General features: G+C 49.0%; 1 protein-coding gene across 1 annotated transcript in view; it reads left to right on the top strand.

Moving 5' to 3' along the window:
* Window positions 1–23689, top strand: part of PITPNM3 (PITPNM family member 3) — a 207156-nt gene that overhangs the window by 84796 nt on the left and 98671 nt on the right. The window contains 1 exon segment of the mRNA XM_039914417.1: window positions 16635–16682. Coding sequence (XP_039770351.1) covers window positions 16635–16682 — 48 coding nt within the window.

Below are 23689 nucleotides of genomic sequence, written 5' to 3' on the forward strand. Positions count from 1 at the left end.
AAATTCATGTCTTTCTGGGTCACCTCCTATGAGAGTGAGGGGACCATGACTCTTGATGGGCTTTGACATCTTACAGGGTCCCCCGCTCCAGGGGGCAGTCTGATAAATCGATAATATCTGATTATCCGCCATTAATCCATTATCCCTGCTGTCAAAGCCCGCTCCCAGTAAGCCAGCTGATTTCGGGGAAAGCTCTGCAGTCCTTGGTGTATTCTCAGGCAGGCAGTCGCAGTAGTCTTAAATTATTCAGCATTAAGATGTGGCAAATGCTTAGGAAATTGACTCCTCCTTCTGTCCCCCATGTCCCGAAGATTGGGCGTGCAGTTTTGGACTGATCTCCGGGACTCTCCGGAGGTTGGCAGCTCCTTATGTGTCAGGCCGGGGTTGGAATGAATCATTCGAGCTCGTTCAGAAACAGTCAACCTGAAAGTTTTATTAACATTCTAATGCCAGAGGGACCCGGAAGGAGAGAGGGCTCCTCCATTCGGTCACTGCTCAACCGGTGGGATTTCTTGGATGCCGCCAGAGGGTGAGACACTGTAAAAAGCACTCAGCCCAGCACAAAAGAGGCAAGATATATAGTCCCTGCCCTCAAGAAGTTCACGATCAACAAGGCAGTTGGTTGGATCAGTCCCTTTGATCCCTCTAGCAGAATTAGCAGCAATGATAGCTGTAGAAGTCTTCATTCAATCCTATTTTTTGAACGCTTACTTCGGGCAAAGCACCGTACTAAATGCTCGGAAGAGTACAGTATAATAACGAACAGACGTTGAGCTCACGGTCTAGAGGCGGAGGCAGGTATTAATAAACGTAAGTAAATAAATAAATTGAAGCTATATACGTAAGTGCCAGGGAGAGTTTGGAGTGTTTAAAACTCTTGGGAGAGTTGTGGGCAGGGAATGTGATTGCCAACTCCGTTGTATCGTACACTCCCAAGTGCTTAGTACAGTGTCTGGCACAGAGTCAGCGCTCAATAAATACCATTGATTGATTGATGCAGTATATAATAGGGTTGGTAGACCCACACCCTGATATTCATCGACTGTTCATTGTGCGCATTCATTCATTCAGTCGTATTTACTGGGACTTACTGTGTGCAAAGCACTGTACTTAGCAGTCGGGAGAGTACTCTCCGCCCGGTGGTTTGGCATCATGGGCGTTTACTCGGAGCAGTGGGGGGACCGGGCTTGGAAACCGACTGAAAAGGCCCAGCAGGCGGGCGGTCTGCCTCGGTGTTCTAACGAGACCTTGCAAATAATTACTGTCTTCATCTGGTGTCTACCGTGTGCAAAGCACTGGTCTAGGTACCGAGTTCGACTCAAGACAATCAGATCAGACCCAATCTCAGCCCATCTGAGGGTTCATAATCTAAGGGGGTGGAAAAGCAGGGCTCTCAGCCCCATTTTACGGATGAAGAAACTGATGGCCAGACATCCCAGCACCTTGCTTTTTTTTCTAGACCACACCGCCGCCTCTTAATCCCTCGGTTTCCTTTACTTTCAATTTCAAATCCTTTAAGTCCCAGATAAAGCACTTCCATTATTGTCAGATGTGGAGCAAACAAAAATCTCATCTTGGCTTTGGCCTTTAATACAGGCTCTCTCACAACTCCCCCGAAATGCCGGCGTTATACCAAGAGGAAAGAAGGGGCACTTAATAAAATCAGAGAAATTCTGCGGAAGGTAATTTGCCATCGGAAATTACGTTTGGAAACGGCCACGGCAAAGAACATGCTGTCTTTGGTCGTTAATGAAAAACATCAGCTCTTTCATTTACAAGAAAATAATAATACAACCAAGGCCAAATCATGTTTTCGGGAAATGCTGCGGTCTGGGTTGGGGCAGTGTCAGTTTCACGTTGACCTCGCCTGCAGCTGGGGTTTTGGGGGTGACTGTTAGCTCCTCGTGGGCAAGGGCGGTGTCTACCGATTTTATATTTATTGTACTCTCCCAAGCGCTTAGTACAGTGCTCTGGAGTGCTTCACACAGTGATCAAGGTTGGTGTGGGCAATAGCAGTCCTTGAAGAGCTGAGGAATCAAATTGGTGAAAGCTATGACAGAGTTTATTCTCCCAACCGCTTAGTAGAGTGCTCTGCGCACGGTATGTGCTCAGTAAATACCATCGATCGATTGATCGATTGATTGGGGGATTAGGGTGCAAGTGTTGACTGGGCGGCCCTTGGACTGTTATCTGTATCGTTATCTGTAAAGCGTTTACTGTGTGCCAAGCACTAATCTAAGCCCTGGGATAGCTACAAGATAGGTCCCACGCGGGATTCACATTCTAGGTAGGAGAGAGAAAACAGGTATTAAATCCCCATTTTGCAGATGAGGGGACTGAGGCGCAGTGAAGTAAAGTGACTTGTCCAAGGTCACCCAGCAGACAAGTGGCGGAATTAGTATTAGAACCCAGGTCCTCTGACTCCCAGGCCTGGGCTTTTTCCACTTGGCCGCGGTGCCACTCTCCAAGCCGGATGCAGATAGACCATCTGAGGGACAGATCTTTAGAGTGTAAGCTTTTTGTGGGCGGGCAATGTGCTTTGTATTTCTACTGAATCTCTTGAGCACTTAGAACAATTCCCGATGTTCAGACGTGTAGATTCCATTTCTGCTCCTACCTTTCCTTGGACAATTCACTTAGCTTCTCTGGGCCTCAGTTACCCCATCTGTATAATGGGATTTGAATCCTACTCCCCACTGAGAGCCCTAAGTGGGACAGGGGCTGTGTCCAACCTGACTGACCTGTATCTACCCCAGCATTTGGAACGGTGCTTGGCGGTAGTAAGCACTTAACAAGTACCGTAATTATTATTATTATTTCTTTTGTGGGGTTCACCGCAGGCCTGGGAGTCAGAGGGACCCGGGTTCTAATCCCGGCTCAGCAGCTTCTCAGCCGTGTGACCGTGGACAAGTCACTAAATTTCTCTGGGCCTCAGTTCCCTCATCTGTAAAACGGGGATTAGAACTGTGAGCTCCGTGTGGGACACGGATTGTGTCCAACCTGATTAGCTTCTATCTACCCAGTGCTTAGGGCAGTGCTTGGCACGTAGTAAGCGCTTAACAGATACCCTTTAAAAAAGGCTTCATTAGCTCTTTCTGGCTCATGCTAGGGGAGTTGGGGTGGAAGCTTTTTTTAATTTTTTTTTTTTATGGTATTTGTTAAGTGCTTCCCTAGGTGCCAGGCACTGTACCGGGGAATATCTCTATATTCTAGTCCCAACAGTCAGGAAGGCCCGCCCTTTAGGATGTGGTTTACAAAATCTGTTCATCAAATAATAAGTGCTTTTATTCTTTGGAGAAAAAAGCTATTAGGATCTCTTGTTCAACCAGGTGGTAGGGGTTGAAAAGGAGGGGCTTAGCCAGATATCAGAACGTAAACACACTGGGAAATGAGAGCATGGGAATGGATCCTAAAATTCAGATCCTCTCTTTTACCCTCCCACTCACCCGTGTAATCTTCTACTCATCTGCTTCTTCGCTTAATCCACCCACTCATCCTCTCCCACCTATCCTCTCTTTCATGTCCCGGTCCGCACAGTTTTCCCCAAATCTTTGTGTTCTCCCCCTGTTTTTTGTTCCTTTTGAAGCCTCCTCTCCTCCCACTTTCTCTCCCTTCATTTTTACTCGTGTTCTATCCTCCATCTCCCGGTTTCCTGTTATCTCGAGTCCTTCCTGTTGCCTGTAACTTCCTCCTTTCTGTTCTGTTTTTCCTCCTCAACTCCGGTGATATTTTTGCCTCCTCTTTTTGGTTTTTCTGTCTCTTCCCCTCCCCACCCCGTCTGGACTTCTCTCGTGCCCTTTGCTCTCCCTCGGTTCGGTCCTGTTCTGTACCCTGGGTGTCCATGGCAGATCAGCTGAACCCATGAGGGGAATCCAGATCGAGGGAGGGAGGGATGGGGCAGAAATCTGAGGCTTGGTCTGACCACCCGCCCTGCTCCCCATGCCTGGACCCAGGACCAGCCCCGTCTGAATTGGAAATGGTGGCAAACCTGATTCCAGGGGAGATTGTGGAGTGTGTGGCAAGGTGTGTGTGTCTGTTGCTTCCCAGGGAATGCTGGAATCAGGCGAGGCCTCCAGTGAGAAGGCCTAGAATAGAGGGACCCAAGGGGGAAGAATGTGGAGGCCGAGAAGGATGCTGGTTGAGAGAGGAGGGGAGGGAGAGTGGAAAAAGAGGGGATTGGGAAAGAGAGAGAAGGTGAGGGGTGAAGGGAAGAGAGAGACAGTGAGGGAAGGGGAGGAGAGAGAAGGTGAGGGAGAGGGGAAGAGAGAGAGGGTGAGGGGAGAGGTGGGGGAAGTGCTTAGTACAGTGCCTGGCACGTAGTAAGCACTAAATGAATACCATTATTAAGGAGAGAGGGGGAGGGATTAGAGGAGGGGGAGGAGAAAGAAGGTGAAGGGAGAGAAGAGGAAAGAGAGGGTAACAAGAGAAGGTGAAGGAGAAGGGGGAGAGAGGAGGGGAGAAGGAGGAAGGGAAAGGGGAGAACGAGGAAGGGAAGGGGAAGAGTGAGAGGTGGGGATGGGGAGAAAGGGAGAGAGAGATGAGAGGGAGAGAGAGAGGGGAGGGGGAGAAAGAGAGAGATGAGAGGGAGAGAGGAAAAGGAGAGAGACAGGGAGAGAAGGAGGTGAGGAGAGAGAGAGAAAAGAGTGAATGAAAGAGAAGGGAAAGAGAAAAAGAGCAAGGTTGTTGTTTTTTTTTTTTCCCTCCTACTCCTTCACTCCCTTTCCCCCACCTCCAGGCCAGTGGCTGCCCTTTGAGAGATCCAGCAGGTGTCTACTCAGGAATTACAGTCTAAAAAGGGAGCTTTTTGGAGGGACCTTACTTTCTCCCTCCAAAGAGTAACCAGAACAGCCTGCCCAAAGACAGTATTTGGAAAAGGGGGGCGAAACCCTCAATTTTCAAAGTCAAATGCTATGGACATCACTGGCTCTTATCCAGGAATGCTTTTCGAGGGCATGGTGGACTCCCCCTGGAAGCTCTCGTCAGGTGTGACTTAGGTAATAGCTTTCCGGTTTAAATCGGAGAATGCTCTACATAATTTTGACACTCAGTTGCGTACTATGTGCTGAGAGCTGAGGCAGATACAAGCTCCCATCAGAGTGGCCGCAGCCTCGACCTTGTGAAGAGCTCCCTATTTATCCCATCTCCTTGCGGTAGATGAGGAACCTGAGGCCCAGAGATACCCAAATGTCGCCCGCCCAAGATCAGTAACCGGCGACGTTCTCCCCACGTCTTCCCCTTGGTGATTTCTCTTCCTTTAGAGCCCAAGAAAATTTGGGGAGGCAGTGAATGTTGTTTACTCTAGGAGCTCTTGAGCTATTAAAGCTTGAGCCATCGATGCTTCAAAATGGCCGACTCGCTGTTAGGACCGGTCGGCCCAGATCCGGCTCTGACTGCTCCGGGCATCCCTAGGCACCGCCGGTCCCGAGCCCACGTGCTCTCGTTTTGTTCCCTCCCTACCTCAGGGGCGGGACTGTCCGAATCCCAGCAGTTTCCCATCTGTCCTGTGAAAGAAACCTGTCTTCCGGGCGTCTTGGTGCCGTTACGGTCGATGACAGGAACCGTTTCCAATTGACTCTCCTGGTCTCTCCATCTGGTTGCCTGCCAAAAATGATATTTGCAAGTCTGTGAACAAAGCCCGGCGACTCAAGAGACTCTTCTGGAGGGATACTGATTTTGAAATGCATCTGTGGATGAAGCTAATTATGTTGTTCCATTTCGGAATAATGCAAAACAAGAGCTGATAGGGCTTTACTCTCCGATTGAAGTTGGAGGTAGCTGGTGAATATGTCACCCATTGATTGATTTGATGCCACTTGATCAGTCAATCCGTGATATTAATTGAGCACTTACTGTGTGTGGAGCACTGTGCCGAGAACTTGGGAGACTACAAGATAATTGCTCTCCCCCACTTCAAAGCCTTACGGAAGGCACATCTCCTCCGAGAAGTCTTCCCTAAGTCCTCCTCTCCTCTTCTCCCACTCCCTTCTCTATCGCCCTGACTTCCTCCCTTCATTCACCCTCTCTCCCATCCCCACAGCACGTATGTGTCTGTTGATTGTTGTGCTGTACTCTCCCGAGCGCTTAGTACAGTGCTCTGCATACAGCAGATGCTCAATAAATACGATGGAATGAATATCTGTATATATCTAACTTATTTATGTATATTAATGTCTGTCTCCTTCTCTGGATTGTGAGCTTGTTGTGGAGAGGGAATGTGCCTCTTTGTTGTTATACTGCACTCTCCCAAGCACTTAGTACAGTGCTTTGCACACAGTAAGCGCTCAGTAAATATAACAGAATGAATGAATGACTTCAGTACGACAACATATCGGAGATGGTAGATACTTGGCCCTTGTCGCCGGCAGGCCAAAGTAGTCTGAGAAGCCCAGACAGTTCTTCCATAACGCAGGCTTTTAGTACGCACTTTGGCCGAGCGCTGGGCTGGATTTAGGGATTTCTCTCCTGACAACGCCTTTCTGCCTGGATAGTGCACCACTCGTGTCAGAAGAGGTGCCTTTGCTCATGGTGATGGCCAAAGCCCGCTCGCTATAGTCAGTTGTATTTACTGAGCACTTACCGGGTGCTGTACTAAGCGCTTGGGAGAGTACTGGAGAGCAGTGTAACAGACTCATTCCCTGACCTCAACGAGCCGACGGTCTAGAGGGGGAGAAGGACATTAATATAAATAAATAAATCACAGATACGGACATAAATGCTGTGGGGCTGGGAGCGGGGTTTCGCACAAGCTTGCCTTAATGTGGGCTTAGTCAGACGTGTAACGCCCGCGTTATAAGGGAGCTGTTGGGGGACTGATTTACTGAGGCTCAAAATCTAAAATGGAGGGAGAGCGGGTAGTTTATTCCCATGACACAGAAGAGGAAACCCAGGCACCGAGAAGCAGAGCGACCTAGTGGAAAGAGCACAGGTCCGAGTGTCAGAAGATCTGGTTTCTAATCTCGGCCCCACCACTTGTCTGCTGAATGACCTCGGGCAGGTCACTGAACTTCTCTGTGCCTCAGTTACTTCATCGCAGAATGGGGACTAAGACTGTGATTCCCCCACGTGGGACAAGGATTTGTATCCCACCTGATTAACTTGTATCTACCCCAGTGCTCAGTAGAGTGCCTGGCACATAGTAAGCACTTAACAAATACCATAAAAAAAATAGGACACCCAGTGACTTATCCAAGGTTACACAGTAGGCATTTGGTGAGATTAGAACCATGGTCTGACTCTTGCGAACGCTTACCACTGTTCCCTGTTGACAATAATTATTGCTATTGTTCTCGTCTGTCCGTCTCCCCCGATTAGACCGTAAGCCCGTCAGAGGGCAGGGACGGTCTCCATCTGTTACCGATGTGTACATTCCAAGCGCTTAGTACAGTGCTCTGCACATAGTAAGCGCTCAATAAATACTATTGAATGAATGAATAAGTGCTCTGTAAATACCACCGATTGATTGATTCCCAGTCCTGTGCTCTTTTCACTAGGCCACTTTGCCTACCAAGTGAAGCACTGAATAGTCACCTAATAAATACCATTACTCTTGTTTTTAATAATAATAATAATAATATTGGTATTTGTTAAGTGCTTACTATGTGCAGAGCACTGTTCTAAGCGCTGGGGGATACAAGGTGATCAGGCTGTCCCACGTGGGACTCACAGTTAATCCCCATTTTACAGATGAGGTCACTGAGGCACAGAGAAGTTAAGTGACTCGCCCACAGTCACACAGCTGACAAGTGGCAGAGCCGGGATTAGAACCCACGACCTCTGACTCCCAAGCCCGGGCTCTTTCCACTGAGCCACGCTGCTTCCCAAGCTAACACCGACAGAGATACTACAAAGACCCACCTGGCATTTGTTCTGTCCATTTCTAAAGCCATCGTCAATGCAAATCAAACACAAGCAAACTCAGGAAGGCAAACTAGCATGGATTTTGCATCCACATCACCTTTCGGACTGGGGCTAGGATCAGATTAGAGTTAGCGATGATAATAGGGAAAAGATCAGGTTTAGGTTTACACACACTTGTCTGTCTCCCCCGCTAGACTGAAAGCTCTTTGAGCACAGGGATCGGGAATTCTGTCATGCTCTGAATCCAGTAGATGCTCGGTAAATACTACCGAGTGACTGATAGTTAGCAGCTTTCTGGGTTTGTGGGTGGATACAGTCAACTCCACCAAGTACGGATCAGCTTCCCCCGGTGCTTCTCACACTGTGAAGCAGCGTGTCATAATGGGAAGTGCCCGGGCCTGAGAACCAGAGGACCAGGGTTCTAATCCTGTCTCGGCCAGTTGTCTGCTGTGTGATCGCAGACAAGTCACTTCACTTCTTTGGGCCTCAGTTCCCTCGTCGGCAAAATGCGGATTCAATACCTGTTCTCCCTCCCCATTAGAATGGTGAGTCCCATGTGGGACCTGATTATCTTGTATCTACCCCAGCACCTAGTACAGTGCTTGGCACATAGTAAGCACTTAACAGATGCCATTATTATTATTGTTGTTAACCCTCCGCTCCCACCGGACCTCAGCTGACCTCTCCTCCTGAGGCTCACGGGATGGAACAATTGACCAAATTTGGCAGCTCCAACCAAGAGCCAGCTGCCTTCTACCTACTTCTACTAAAGAGAGACATCCGTTCTTTCTGGGCAGTGCTTCACACCCTACCGTTAAATTAATCCCGCTGAAAGCTAACCAGGTTCTTTGGCAAGTCCACAGTGACAAGAGGCTCAGGCATCACCTATTTAATTACTCGATTTGCCGTGGAGAGTCAAATCCTCCTAGATACGAGGGGTGAACCGTCCAAGGGATTATATGGAGTGCATTCATATCTTCATTTAGGCTTGTTTTGGGGTCTTTTACTCCCTCCCTCCCTCGTGCTGAGTGGAAATGATAGCCCTGTTTGTGGTTTCTAATGCCCTGAAGAACAAGGATGACGTTTACAAGATGTGAATGGATAGCTAGAGAAATCACAAATTCTGAAGCGGTGAAGTAATAGTCCCCTTTCTGAGAACATTTAGAGTTTTTTGAGGGGCAGGTTTTCAAATGAATATTTGTCTATTTATGGCTAGTCCTTTTTCTCCTTGCCAAAATTCTAGACAGCCTGGTGAATAATTTCATGTTTGAAAAATGACCTCCCCTTCATACAAAAGATCACGATGCCTTCCCTTCTGACGTGCAGTTATTTAAAAAGGCAGAATCAATCAATAGATCACAATTCTAGAGCGCTTATGCTGAAACACTGTATTGAAGCTTGGGAGAGGTCAATATAACAGAGTTGGCAGGCGTGTCGCCTGTCCACAAGGAGCTTTACAGTCTACAGGGGGAGACGGACATTAAAATAAATTAGGGATAGGTACATAAGTGTTGTGGGGCTGAGGGTGGGGTGAATATCAAGTGCTTATAAGGTACAGATCCAGGTGTCGGGGTGATGCAGAAGGGAGGCGGTGCGGGGGAAATGAGGGCTTAGTCAAGGAAGGCTTCCTGGAGGAGATGTGATCTTAAAAAGGTCTTGAAGGTGGGGAGAGGGATGGTCTCTTGGATGTGAAGGGGGAGGTCGAGGCTAGAGCCAGGATATGGGTGAGAGGGCGGGGGCAAGAGAGACCAGAATGAGGTTCGGTGAGTAGGTTGGCGTTAGAGGAGTGAAGGGAGCCTGTTGGGTTGTAGAAAGAAATCAGAAAGGTAAACTAGACGAGGGAAGGTGATTGAGTGCTTTAAGCCAATGGTAAGGAATTTCCGTTTGATACAGAGTGGATAGGCAAGCAGTGGGCGTTCTTGGGGAGTGGGGAAACATGGATGGAATGTTTTTGAAGAAAAATGACCTTGGGAAACAGAGTGAAGTATGGACTGGAGTAGGGAGAGACCAGAGGCAGGTAATTCGGTGGGGAGACTGCAGTAGTCAAAGCTGGGGGGGTGGTAAGTGTTTGCATCAGTGGAGTAGCAGTTTGGATAGAGAGGAAAGGGAGGATTTTAGCTGTGTTGTGGAGGTTGAACCAACAGGATTTGGTGATATATTAAATATGTGGGTTGAAAGCGAGATGAATCGAGGATAATGCTGAGGTTATGGGCTTCCGAGACAGGAAGGATGGTGGTGCTGTCTACTGTGATAGGAAAGTCAGGGGGAGGACAGAGTTTGCGTGGGAAGATGAGGAGTTATGTTTTGGACATGTTAAGTTTGAAGTATTGGCAGGACATCCAAGTAGAGAGGATCCCGAAAACAGGAGGAAATATGAGATTGCAAAAAAGGAGAGAGAACAGGGCTGGAGATGTAGACTTGGGAATCATCAGCATAGAGATGGTAGTTGAACTCATGCCTAGCAAATTCACTATTTCCCAGTTGTTTTCCCGATGAGCTCTTCACCAGAAAACACACATATCTCCTACAGGACACGTCTACTCTACCCTACATCAGGAGCAGCTCAGATTTACCTCGGGGTCTCACCCAGGCTAAGGAACTCACCGAGAAGCAGTGTGACCTAGTAGAAAGCGTACGGGCCTGGGAGTCAGATGACCCGGATTCTAATCCTGAATCTACCACTTGTCTGCTGGGCAATCTTGAGCAAGTCACTTCTCTGGGCCTCAGTCACCTCCTCTGTAAAATGGGGATTAATACTGTGAGCCCTAAATAAGACAGAAACTATGTCCAACATGAATAACTAGTCACTACCCCATTGCTTTGTGCAATGCCCGGCACATGGCAGTTAACAAATATCATTAAAAACACACACATCCAAAAACAACCCAACAAAAAACCAGGCTTCCCAGACCCCAATTTTTGTACGTTATTCAGCAGTTGGGTGTAAATATGCGTTTTCAGATATATATCATCTCTCTATCTCCACTTTCATTTATTGGCTCAGCTGTTTCATCTGGATGAGTTAACACTTCTTCCTGCTTTCTGCTTTCTACTTGTACTTACTCAGGCTTCCACTGTCTGAAATAATTTCTGTCTCTTCCCGCCGGGAGTTTGCTGCTGTCATCCTCTCCAAAGTGCTCAATCCAGCGTCGTGCACTCAGTAGGCGCTCCTTAAGTGGCACCAGCTGATTGAGAATTGAGGGCCAAACTGTTGGAGAAAAGAGTGAAATGAGGCTGGGGGGGACCCCCTCTCTCTAGAGGGGTCTTTGGATCCCACAGAGCGATCACAACCTTCCCAAAATCTTTGCTCTGAATTCTCAAGGACCCCCTGGGCAGGTCCTTGCTTTAGTAGACCGGACCCCCCCAGGGGAATATCATCAGCAGCAGCATGGCCTAGCAGATAAGGCATGGGCCTCAAAATCAGAAGGATCTGGGTTCTAATTCTGACTCTGCCTTTGTCTGCTCTGTGACCTTGGGCAGGTCACTTCTCTTCTCAGGACCTCAGTTACCTCTGTAAAATGGGGATTAAGACCGTAAGAACCATACGAGACAGGTTCTGCATCCAACCTAACGTGTATCTACCCAAGCGCTTAGCACAGCACCTAGCGCATAGTGAGCATTTAACCAATACCACACATACACAAAAGAATTGTGTGTCAAGTGAACACAGTATGATTGTGGTCTGGTAATCAGAGAAGATTTGGCCCAATTAACTTCCAGGGTCACGGAGAACCCCACATCAGAGGAAATCGTGCTGTGGAGATGAGAGGCAAGAATCAACTAATCGATCCGTCGTATTTATTGAGCACTTATTGTGTGCAGAGCACTGTTCTAAGCACTTGGGAGAGTATGGTGTGGCAGAGTTGGTGGATGCGTTCCGTGCCCACAACGAGTTTGCCTTCTAGAAGTCCGCCTCTCGTCACTCCCACCCCAGCCTTTCTGAACCCCAACTCTCTCCCCTCCACCGTGGCTCCCGGTAATATCACGACTGCCCCTCTCCTGTCTCCCCAGATTCCTCTCCCTTCCTCTCCCCACCCTATCCAAGATGGGGATTTCGACCTAGTTACTTTAAAGCTGCCAAGGACTGTTTTATGATTTAAATGAGAAACCAAGATCACAGTGCTAAAGCGACGATCCGTCTTTTTAACGTTTATGCATTTACAAGCACCCACTTTAAGATCAGGTCACTGAAGCAAATTCGTTTTCTGGAACGTCCCAAAAACAAAATCCCGAGGGCTTTTTCTCTACACATTCGTCACCTATAGACAAGAAATACTCGTGTTTTCCATTGCCCTGTTAGGGAATAACGCTCACCAGGGTCAAATGAATGAAGTAAGTGGTTTTGAGGGAGTTTGACATAAAGGCAAACAGAAAAATAAGATAACAAATTAATCGCTGGAATGAAGAACTTTTCATCAATTTCAAAAGGCAGAAAGCAGCCAGGGCTTGTGTCTTCTGGAATAAAATATCTCATTGCGGTGGAGTATCCGGCTCAATCCATCCATTAATCAGTCAGTCGACGGCAAGTATTGAGCACTTACTCTGTGCAGAGCTCAATATGACAGAGATGGTACATATGTTCTCTGCCCAAGATGAATTCCTTTAGAGATATTGGATTGAGCGCTAGACCCTGCACTAAGCACTTGGGAGAGAACACTGCAGTCAGAAGACACAACTCCTGCCCTCAAGGAGCTAACAATATAATAAGCCATCAATCAATCAATGGTATTATTAAGGACTTAGTGTGCAGAAGAGCACTGTACTGAGCACTTGGGGGAATGCAATAGAGCACGATCCCTGCCCTCAAGGAGCTTACAGTCTAGTGAGGGAGACATAAATAAATTACAGGTGGGAAAAGCAACAGAGTATAATAATAGGGGAGGCAGACACAGAAGACGTCTTTAGGATAGTGAAAGCAGGAGTAAGAAGAAGGAAAAAAGCAGGATAAACACACCTAAATGTACTGATAAATATGCGGCTATAAAAGTTCGCAAATGGGCAGAAAAAAATGTACATATGAACATATTCAAGTTTCCCTCGAAGGCCTTCCCTGACTAAGCTCTCCTTTCCTCTTCTCCTGCTCCCTTTGGTGTCACCCCTACCCTTGGATTTTCACCCTTTAGTCACTTAATTCATTCAGTCGTATTTATTGAGCGCTTACTGTGTGCGGAGCATTGTACAGTACTGCAGTAGAGATAATCCCTGCCACACTTAACTCACAGTCTGGGAGCGGGGTGGGGCGGGGCGAGACAGACATAAATACAAGTAAACAGGAATCAATATAAATAAAATTATGGATATATACATATATACATAAGTGCTGTCGTGCAGGGAGAGGAGGGAAGAACTACCCTCAGCCCCACAGCACTTAGGTACATAGCCATAATTTATGTATTTATATTAATGTCTGTTCCCCCCTCTAGACTGTAAGCTCGTTGTGGGCAGGGAATGTGTCTACCAACTCTGTGATATCGTATTCGTCCAGGCACTTAGGACAGTGCTCTGCTCACAGTAAATGCTCAATCAATACCGTTGATTGATCGATGTGCCAAAAGACGCCCCAAGAGAGTTAAGACATTTATTTTGTTTCCACTCTCGTGAGGTTCTGGTTAGATGTTTCTGATTCCATCTGGCCATTATGGAGGGGTGGTGAAGGAAAACTGGGAGTTCTTCACGTAAAAGCAGAATAATTCCATTTTGAAAGTTCACAGTGGTCTTCCTCTCTGCCCAAGGAGTCAGGTTGTTCCTTCCTCTGTAAAGGGTGTGTAGTTCAGGGAGAGGAAAGAGCCTCTTGATGGGTATTGGGGGGAGGGGTTGTCATTCACCCCGATACTCTGAATCAAGGGGCCCTGGGGATTTTAGAAGTGGGTGAAAGAATCACCTGGGGTTCAGAGAGGGATGGCATATCCAGAATGCTGCCCTTGGTTTAGTTGGAACTTTTTGTTCTGAAGGAAGAGGATGATAATAATCATAATGGTACTTGTTAAGTGCTTACTATGTGCCCAAGCGCTATTCTAAACGCTGGGGTAGATCCAAGTTAATCAGGTTAGATTTAGTCCCTGTCCCCCAAGGGGCTCACACTCTTACCCCTCATTTTACAGATGAGGTAACTGAGGCCCAGAGAAGGGATGTGACTTGTCCAAGGTCACCCAAAAGACATGGGCTGGAGCCCGAGAGTAGAACCCAGGTTCTTCTGACTCCCAAGCCCATGCTCTATCCGTTAAGCCACACTACTTCTCCAGTCTCCAGAACCCTTTCCCTGTGGGAGATTGCACTGGTCCTCCCTAGGATGAATGGCCTGAATTAAGCTGGGGTGAGTTTTTTGGGGTTTTTTTGGTCCCCAGAGCTCCCTTGATGGAGCGTCTGGAAGGTCAAGATTGACTCAGCCTTGCTGAAATTTTGCTCCCGCCCCCTCCGGCGTGGGGAGACAGCCGAGACCCCCGAGACCTTCTGAGAAGAAAGAGTCACTTTCAGATTCCTCTAACCCATGTGAGCGAGCCCTCGATTCAGCTTTCGAATGCCCGAGCTTTTATTCCCGTCCCTCGTTGTTCCACGAAAGTTTCACGCCGTTTTGTCATCGTGCAATCCTCCGCCGCCCCCTTCCCCTCTCCCCGTACCCCCAACTCTCCAAACCAGGGTCTTCCCCACGGGACTTCGTCTGAAGAAGGCCGTTTCTCTTCTAGTCAGGGTTACGTGGTTTTAAGGAGAGGTGAGACGCTGTTCTTGGGGGCGGCGGAACAATTAGACGTGGTTCGTATCGAGATGATCAGATTGCAAAGTTTATGCTGCTAATAATTTTATTGCAGTAGCATCTGTCATTGCTTAATGACGTGAATCACAGCAAATAGCCTATCTGGCTGGGTAGAGCGAACAGGGGCGGCAGGAAGACGAGCCGTTTAATGAGCAGAAGCATTCCGGAGGTTCTCAGATGGTGGCTATAAACAACAGATTTCCTTTTCCGAGCTCTGCAGCTCGAGATGAAACCTCATTCCTGCTGTCTGCCCATTTACACCAGTGGAGCTCCTTTTTTTTTTTTTATGGTATTGGTTAACCCTTTACCATGGGCTGAGCACTGTTCTAAACGCTGGGGCAGATTCCAATCAATCAGGTGGGACAAAGTCTCTACCTTACATGAGGCTCAGAATCCAAGTAACAGGGAGAACGGTTTCGAGCGGGGAATGTGTCTGTTGATTGTTCTGCTGTGCTCTCCCAAATGCTTAGTACGGTGTTCTGCACACAGTAAGCGCTCAAAAATATGATTGAATGAATGAAGGTATTCACTCCCCATTTTATAGATGAGGCAACTGAGGCATTGAGAAGTCACCATTTGCCCAAGGTCACTCAGCAGACAAGCGGTGCATCCGAGATTAGTACCCGGGTCTGCCAACCCCCAGGTCTGTGCTCTTTCCGCTAGGCCGCACCGCCCTTCTGTTCCTTCCTTGCCTCTCTTTCCTCGGAAAAGACCCCAGCCACCTGTCTGCTCTGTGACCTAGGGCAAGTTGCTTAACATCTCTGTGCTTCAGGTACCTCATCTGTAAAATGTGGGACAGGGACTGTGTCCAACCTGATGACCTAGTATCTACCCCAGCACTTAGTATAGTATCTGGCACATAATCAGCACTTAAATACCTAAAAAAAAAGAAAAGCGGCGGGCGGAACTAGAGGAAGCTGATATAATAATAATGCTGGTGTTTGTTAAGCGCTTACGATGTGCAGAGCACTGTTCTAAGCGCTGGGGTGGATACAGGGGAATCAGGTCATCCCACGCGAGGCTCACAGTTAATCCCCATTTTACAGATGAGGTAACTGAGGCCCAGAGAAGTGAAGAGACTCGCCCACAGTCACACAGCTGACAAGTGGCAGAGCCGGGAGTCGAACCCATGACCTCTGACCCCGAAGCCCGGGCTCTTTCCACTGAGCCACGCTGCTTCCCTTAATATCCCTTTATATCCCTCCTCCAAACCCGTCGGTCCTCTTGGCAGTTGCTGAGGATTGTCTGGCCAACCCCACGCCCGGGTCCTCGAGGAGCGGCATGGCACAGTGGATAGAGCACAGGCTTGGGAGTCAGAAGGTCATGGGTTCTAATCCCGGCTCCGCCACTTCTTCTGCGTGGCCTTGAGTAAGCCACTTCACTTCTCTGTGCCTCAGTTACCTCATCTATAAAATGGGGATGAAGACTGTGAGCCCCCAGCGGGACAAGGACGGTGTCCAACCCAATTTGCTTGTGTCCACCCCAGCTCGTAGTTCAGTGCCTGATACGTAGTAAGCGCTGAACAGATGCCATTATCGCTGGTATTATTATGGCAGGTGTGGTTAGGTCTGTGGTGCTGGCGCAATGGGGAACAAGTTGATTCTGAAGACTGCCCTTCTCACCACAATGGACTCATCTAAATCTAGATAAACCCTACAGCTGTTTTACACTCACCTCAAGTGAGAGTGAAACGGTTCAGGGGCAATTTCACACCCACTCTCCAACTACTAATTCACCTCGCTACTCTCCTACTATAAAACCCCGACCACACGCTGCACTCCTCTAATGCCAATCTACTCGCTGCACCACGAGGTCGTCAGTCTCGCCCACGTCCCGCCTCTGGCCTTGGAAAGCCCTCCACCTGAGCCCCGCATGGAAATGGACTGTGTCCAAATACTGCCTAAAAAGGGTTTAACAGATATCATTATTTATTATGATGATTTCGGCTGCACCTGCTTCGCAGATTGCCCACGCTAATCAGAAAGAGCCGAACACCGGCGTAACAAAGTTTCTTTCGCTTTTTCAGGAGAAGAGCCTGCGTTTTGTACTTCCAGCCTTCTTCAGGAGAAACAACGTGAGTTGGTGGAGTCTGCGCTTTACGACTCTTTTTCTTTGAATTTATTCCCAGGAGAATTGTAATGCCAGGGTCAATCTCTAATCTGAGTCGGTTCCCACGGGTCGTTTTGGGCTGTGGTGATTTCTTTTTTTCACTGGGGAAGTGAGGGGTCAGACGTTGAATCAAACGGGCAACCCATTTTTAAGGAGTTATGGTAAGGAAGCCTGTGACCTTGGGCAAGTCACTTGACTTCTCTGTGCCTCAGTTTCCTCATCTGTAAAATGGGAATTAAGACTGTGACCCCCTCATGTGGGTCCCTTGCGTTTTCCTGAAAAGGCCCTGCTGCCTTCCCCAAATTTTAGAAGCAGAGACCTAAAATCTGGCCATTGTTTGGTATCGACTTTCCTGAAGACCTCTGAGAATCCGGGATTCATTGGTTCACAGGCACCCGGCTTGAGCCCGCTGTATTTTCGAAAACCTGTTTTCACGCCAGCCCACTGGTGACCTTGTTTGTTACTCCGATATACCGACACCGACCGGTTACAGTGTGCTATTCGGCCCTCACCCTGTCGGTGAGGAATCCTGAGTTCAACTTGGTGCATTTCCACATCAGCCGTTTCACAAGCTCTTCTCTTGCTGCCGTTCAATCCCGACCGGTTTTCTGCGTCCAAGAGATAAGCCGGAGGTTGGGCAGTGAATGTGTCTGTTATATTGTTATAGTGTACTCTCCCAAGCGCTTAGTGCAGTAGTCTGCACACAGTGAGCGCTCAATAAATAAGACTGACAGTTAAAAAAATGACTCTGTATTGGGCTCGATCGGTCAAGAGTGATTGTTGGCTGTATATGGAGTGCAAAGCACTGTACTAAAGCAGAGAGGGAGAAACAGCTTGGCCTAATGAAGGGAGCCCAGGCTAGGGAGAGAGAGGGGCTGGGTTCTAATCCCGGCTCCATCACCTGCCTGCTTTGTGACCGTGGGTCAAACACTTCACTTCTCTGGGCTTCAGTTCCCTCTTCTGCAAAATGGGGATTCAATACCTGTTCCCCCTCCTACTTAGACCGTGAGCCCCACATAAGACCTGATGATCTCGTATCCGCCCCGGCGCTTAGTCCAGTACTTGATGCATAGCAGATATTTAACAGATATCACAATTACTACCCGTTTGATGGTCCGGGAGCTTTGGGAATAGCTTGATTGACAACAAAGCAGTGGGTCCAGAGGCAAACAGCTGCTTCTCTCCAAGGGAGGCAGAATCCCTCTTGGTTTTCTCTCTTCAGTGCACCTCAGGCATCCTATTTTTTTTTTTTATGGTATTTATTAAGTGCTTACGATGTGCCAGGCACTGGACCGATCGCTGGGGTAGATAAAAGCGAATCAGATCAGACACATTCCCACATTCCCACGTGGGGCTCACGGACTTGACCCCCATTTTACATAAGGGGTATCTGAGGCATAGAGAAGTGAAGTGATCCGCCCAGGGTCACACACCAGACGAGTGGTGGAACCGGGACTAGAACCCGGGTCCTTCCGACTCCCAGGCCCAGGCTCTATCCACTAGGTCGTGCCTTCCAGCTACGCCTTTCCCTTGAGCGACACGTTTCACCGTTTTTGCCTCCGAAAGCAGATCTCAGACGGCGAGGGACCCAGCTCAGAATCTATTAAAACCTCCTTTATCATCGGCAGAGAGAAAACATATGTTATCAGCTTTATGCGAACATATTTGTCTTGACAGATTAAGTTATTATAAACAGCTCGGAAGGGTAGGAACAGATGGTCCTCCCGACATGATTTCGGGAGGGAACCCAGCAGTGGAGACGTGGTTTTCCTCGGGGAGCAGGCTACCATTTGCTGTCCATCACGTAGTTTCTGAATTTATTTAAGGTTAAGCCTCTTAGACGTTTCTTAAGCGGTATTTCTTAAGAGCTTACTCTGTGCCAGGAACTGTACTAAGCGCTAGGGTAGATGCAACCTGATCGGGGTAGGCACGGTTCACGAGCCACATGGGGCCCACTCTCTTAATCCCTATTTTACAGGTGAAGTAACTGAGGCACAGGGCGGCGAAGTGACTTGCCCAAGGTCACACAGCAGACAGGTGGCAGAGGTGGGATTTGAACCCAGATCCTTCTGACTTGCAGGCCCGGGCTCTGTCCACTGGGCCTCGCTGCTTCTCCTGTTCCCTCTCACTTCAGTTTCTTTATTGTCTGTTGGGATAGATAATGGGAACGGTAGTTCTACTGTGTCTGACCCGATTATCTTGCCTCTAGTGCTTAATACAGAGCTCGGCTCCTAATAAACGCTTAGCAAATACCACGGTTATTGCTAGGCGGGTCCCCCATCTCTCTCCCTCTCCCTGGGTCGAGGGGAGACGTCGAAGTTATGATAAACGATGAACAACATGGCAGATGACAGGAACAAGCCAGCTTCCACTGGGAAACCAGCGTGTCGTGGGATCTTCCTCAGGGACTCAGACTCCCTCGGGCAGGCGTCCATCCCGCGGCCTCTGGCCGCTCCCCGGGAGATTCGGGGAGCCGTCAGCCTGAGGCGCCACGGAACCGCCGTTGGCCCAGGAGGTGATTAGAGGCTGGATTTAATCGACGAGGAAATGGAAACCAACGGCAGCCTCAAGTGCCGTTCTGCCCTCACAGGTTTGAACGAGGGAAGGATTGGTCTTACTTACGGCCTGCGGGCGGATTGCGACTTGCTTCTCTTAAGGTCTCGTTTCACGCCGGCGAGTCGTTTCCGATGCGTTTCCGATCCCAGGACGCCCCGCTCTCCGTCTGCGATCCTTCTGGTAGTGGATCCACGTAGTTTTCTTGGTAAAAATCTGGAAGTGGTTTACCATCGCCGCGTAGTAAAGTCGGGTCTCTGCCCTCGACTCTCTCCCGTGCCGCTGCCGCCTAGCGTGGGTGAGTTTTGACTTGTAGCAGATGGCCTTCCACTCGCTAGCTACTGCCCGAGCTAGGAATGGATTGGGTAGGCCTCTGCCTGACTCTCCCTCCACGTAGTCGAGACTGGTAGAGGACAGGAAACTCTCCTGGCGCGACCCTGAGAGGGGTCTTTTAAGATACTGCAGTTTCATTGTTCTGGTCAGAGTGAAAATTAAAAGACCTTTTTTTGCCCCAGATGCCTGGTTTTTTGGGGGGCTACTTGGAGATTTCCTTCGTTACTCCCTTTCGTATGTGGTTTCTTGTTCCTGGCAGTGGGCTTTTTATTTATTTGTAGTGTTCATTAAGCACTAAAAAATGTGTCGAACATTGTTCTAAGCGCTGCCGCATGAGAAGCGGCGTGGCTCTGTGGAAAGAGCACGGGCTTGGAAGCCAGAGGATGCGGGTTCTAAACCCAGGTCTGCCATTTGTCTGCTCTGTGACCTTGGGCAAGCCACTTAACTTCTCTGTGCCTCAGTTACCTCATCAATAAAATGGGAATTAAGACTGTGAGCTCCCCGTGGGACAACCTGCTTATCTTTTATCTACCCCAGCACTTAGAACAGTGCTTGGCACGTAATAAACGCTTAACAAATGCCATCATCATCATTATTATTATAAGTTAGTTAGGTCAGACACAGTCCCTATCCCGCAAGGGGGTCAGAGTCTAAGTAGGAGGGAGAACAGGTATTTAATCCCCATTTTGCAGATGAACTGAAGTACAGAGGTGTTAAGTGACTTGCCCAAGGTCACTCAGCAAACAGTGGGCGGAGCTGGGATGAGAACCCAGGTTCTCCGACTCCCAGACGCGGGCTCCATCGTCTGGGTCACGCTGCTTAATGGCATGCCTCGGTTGCAGGACTCCAGTGTCAATTCCAGGATTTCACAGCCTCTCTCTGCCGAGCCCCAACAAGTACGTCTTAATTGTGATTATGAACACTGCAAACAGTTGCAGACCTGCTATATTTAGCCGCGCCGTAATGAGCTTAATGGTGGTAGACAAAAGTTTCATGCGTGTTCTCAGCCTGTCTGTCTCCCAGAGAGGCCCAGAAGGCCCTGCTGTTTTCATAATTACCCCTTACATCATATAAATAAGAACTGCACATGCTGATAATCAGAGAAACCAAGTTTTTTGGGGGGGAATGGGCGTGTTGGGGGGGTGGGGAATGTAACATAATGCAGTCATCCCTGAATTCTGTCCTATTTTACCCAATCTAGGATGATCGTCTAAAATTCCTGTCATCTCGATCACCGCAATGGGAAGTGGCTAGTTGAAGAGCAACAGTGTGTTTGTTAATAGGGAGAAAAATCAGAAGATGTTTTGTAATCATTATTTCTTATTATGGTCTCTGTTAAGCACTTACTGTACATCAAGCGCTGTGCAAAGCACTGGGTTAGATACAAGCTCATCAGGTTGGACCCATGGGGTTCACAGTCTAAGTAGGAGGGAGAACATGTATTTAATCTCCATTTTACAGTTGAGGAAATGAAGGGACAGAGAGGTTCCACGACTTCCCCGAGGTCCCACAGCAGGCTGGTGGAAGAACCTGCATTAGAACCCAGGTTCTCCGGCTTCCAGGCCTGAGCTCTTTCCACTAGGCCACGCTGCTTCTCTTGTGATCATTATCATCAGTGGTATTTACTGAGCGCTTACTCGCTTACTGAGAAGCAGCGTGGCTCAGTGGGAAGAGCCCGGGCTTGGGAATCAGAGGTCATGGGTTTGAATCCACTTGGCAGCTGTGTGACTGTGGGCAAGTCACTTCACTTCTCTGGGCCTCAGTTCCCCCCTCTGTAAAATGGGGATTAACCGTGAGCCTCACGTGGGACCACCTGATGACCCTGTACCTACCCCAGCGCTTAGAACGGCGCTCTGCACATGGTAGGCGCTTAACATATTCCAACATCATTACTGTGGGCAGAGCACTGTACTAAGAACTTGGGTAACTACAATTCCACAGAATCTGTAGACTCTTTCCCTGCCCGCAACAGTCTAGAGGAGAAGGGCGTCCTTCAGTCGGAGAGCGGTGTGGACGACGTGAGTCGGGGGTACGGTCTGTTGAATGAAGGCGTACAGCTGTTTGTGAAATTCATGAGCGGAATTAACTCTTGACCCCTCCTAAGGTCTTAATAGTATTCGTTAAGCCTTTACTATGTGCCGAACGCTGTTCTAAGCACTGGGGTAGATGCAGGGTAATCGGGTTGTTCCACGTGGGGCTCACAGTCTTCATCCCCATTTTAGAGATGAGGTAATTGAGGCACAGAGAAGTGAAGTGGCACGCCATGGTCACACAGCGGACAAGTGACGGAGCAGGATTAGAATCCACGTCCTCTGACTCCCAACCCCATGCTCTTTCCACTAAGCCAGAGTCAGAGGGCCTGGGTTCTAATTCCAGCTCTGCCATTTTCCAGCTGTGGGCAAATCATTCCACTTTTCCGAGCCTCGGTTTCCTCGTCTGTCAAATGACGGTTAAAGGCCTGTTCTCCTGCCCGCTTAGACTGCGAGGCCCATGGGGGAAAGGGACGGCATCCCACCTGTCGTGTACCTACCCCAGCCCTTAGCACGGTGCCCGACATGTAGTAAGCTCTTAATGCACACCGCCGTCGTCATCAACTCTCCCAATCTACCCGGATGGGTTATGCCGAACCCAAAGCAACAGGTCTAAGTGCGGGTCTACCAAGAAAGCTCAAGTCCCAGATGAGGCTTATTTAATAATGTTGGTATCTGTTAAGCGCTTACTACGTGCAGAGCACCGTTCTAAGCGCCGGGGGAGATACAGGGTCATCAGGCCGTCCCACGTGAGGCTCACAGTTAATCCCCATTTTACAGCTGAGGTCACTGAGGCACAGAGAAGTGAAGTGACTTGCCTACAGTCCCACAGCCGACAAGTGGCAGATCCGGGACTCGAACCCATGACCTCCGATTCCCAAGTCTGGGCTCTTTCCGCTGAGCCACGCTGCTTCTCTGTAAGAATTGTGGTACTTGTTAAGTGCTTACTGTTCTAAGCTCTGGGGCGGGGGGGGGGGGGGGATACAAGGTAATCAGGTTGCTCCACATGGGGCTCACAGTCTTAATCCCCATTTTACAGATGAGGTCACGGAGGCACAGAGAAGTAAAGTGACTTGCCCAAAGTCACACAGCTGACAAGTGGCAGGGCCGGGATTAGAACCCACGACCTCTGACCCCCCAAGCCCGGGCCCTTTCCGCTGAGCCACGCTGCTTCGCTTTCTCATTCTGAGGGAGAATGCAGAGGTGCAGTAGGTAACCTTGGCTTTTTAAAGAGCGGTATGATACATCGATAATTACAGGCAACTCTCACGGTGAGTGTGTTCTCGGAGGCTGTGATTAATCCGGGCAAAAAATAGGCACTCGTTGCAGCAGTTGGTGTGAGACGATGTTGCTGAGCGCGGTGTGTGCCCTCGTGGTCGACACGGAGGAAGAGACGATGGAGAAGCCGCGTGGCCTATTGGTTAGAGCCCGGGCCCTCAGAGGGACTTGGGTTCCAATCCCTGCTCCGCCACGTGTCCTCTGTGTGACCTTGAGCAAGTCGCTTCTCCGTGCCTCGGTTACCTCATCCGAAGATGGAGATTAAGACCGTGAGCCTCACGTGGGATGAGGTATTTGTTGAGCGCTTACCATGTGCAGAGCACTCTTCTAAGCTCTGGGGAAGATACAGGGTCATCAGGTTGTCCCACTTGAGGCTCACAGTCTTAATCCCCATTTTCCAGATGAGGTCACTGAGGCACAGAGAAGCGAAGTGACTGGCCCACAGTCACACAGCTGACAAGTGGCAGAGCCGGGATTCGAACCCATGACCTCTGACTCCCAAGCCCGGGCTCTTTCCACTGAGCCACACCACCTCTCTTCCAATTGGTATCTGTTAAGCGCTTACTAAGCGCTGGGGGAGATACGAGGTAATCAGGTTGTCCCACGTGGGGCTCACAGTCTTCATCCCCATTTTACCTCATCTGTAACTGATGAGGTAACTGAGGCACAGAGAAGTGAAATGACTTGCCCACGGTCACGCAGCTGACAGCGGCGGAGCCGGGATTAGAACCCATGACCTCCGACTCCCCAGCCGGGGCCCCTTCCACTAAGCCACGCC

The sequence above is a fragment of the Ornithorhynchus anatinus genome, chromosome 17 (assembly GCF_004115215.2).
Source record: "Ornithorhynchus anatinus isolate Pmale09 chromosome 17, mOrnAna1.pri.v4, whole genome shotgun sequence".
In the NCBI taxonomy this organism is placed as follows: domain Eukaryota; kingdom Metazoa; phylum Chordata; class Mammalia; order Monotremata; family Ornithorhynchidae; genus Ornithorhynchus; species Ornithorhynchus anatinus.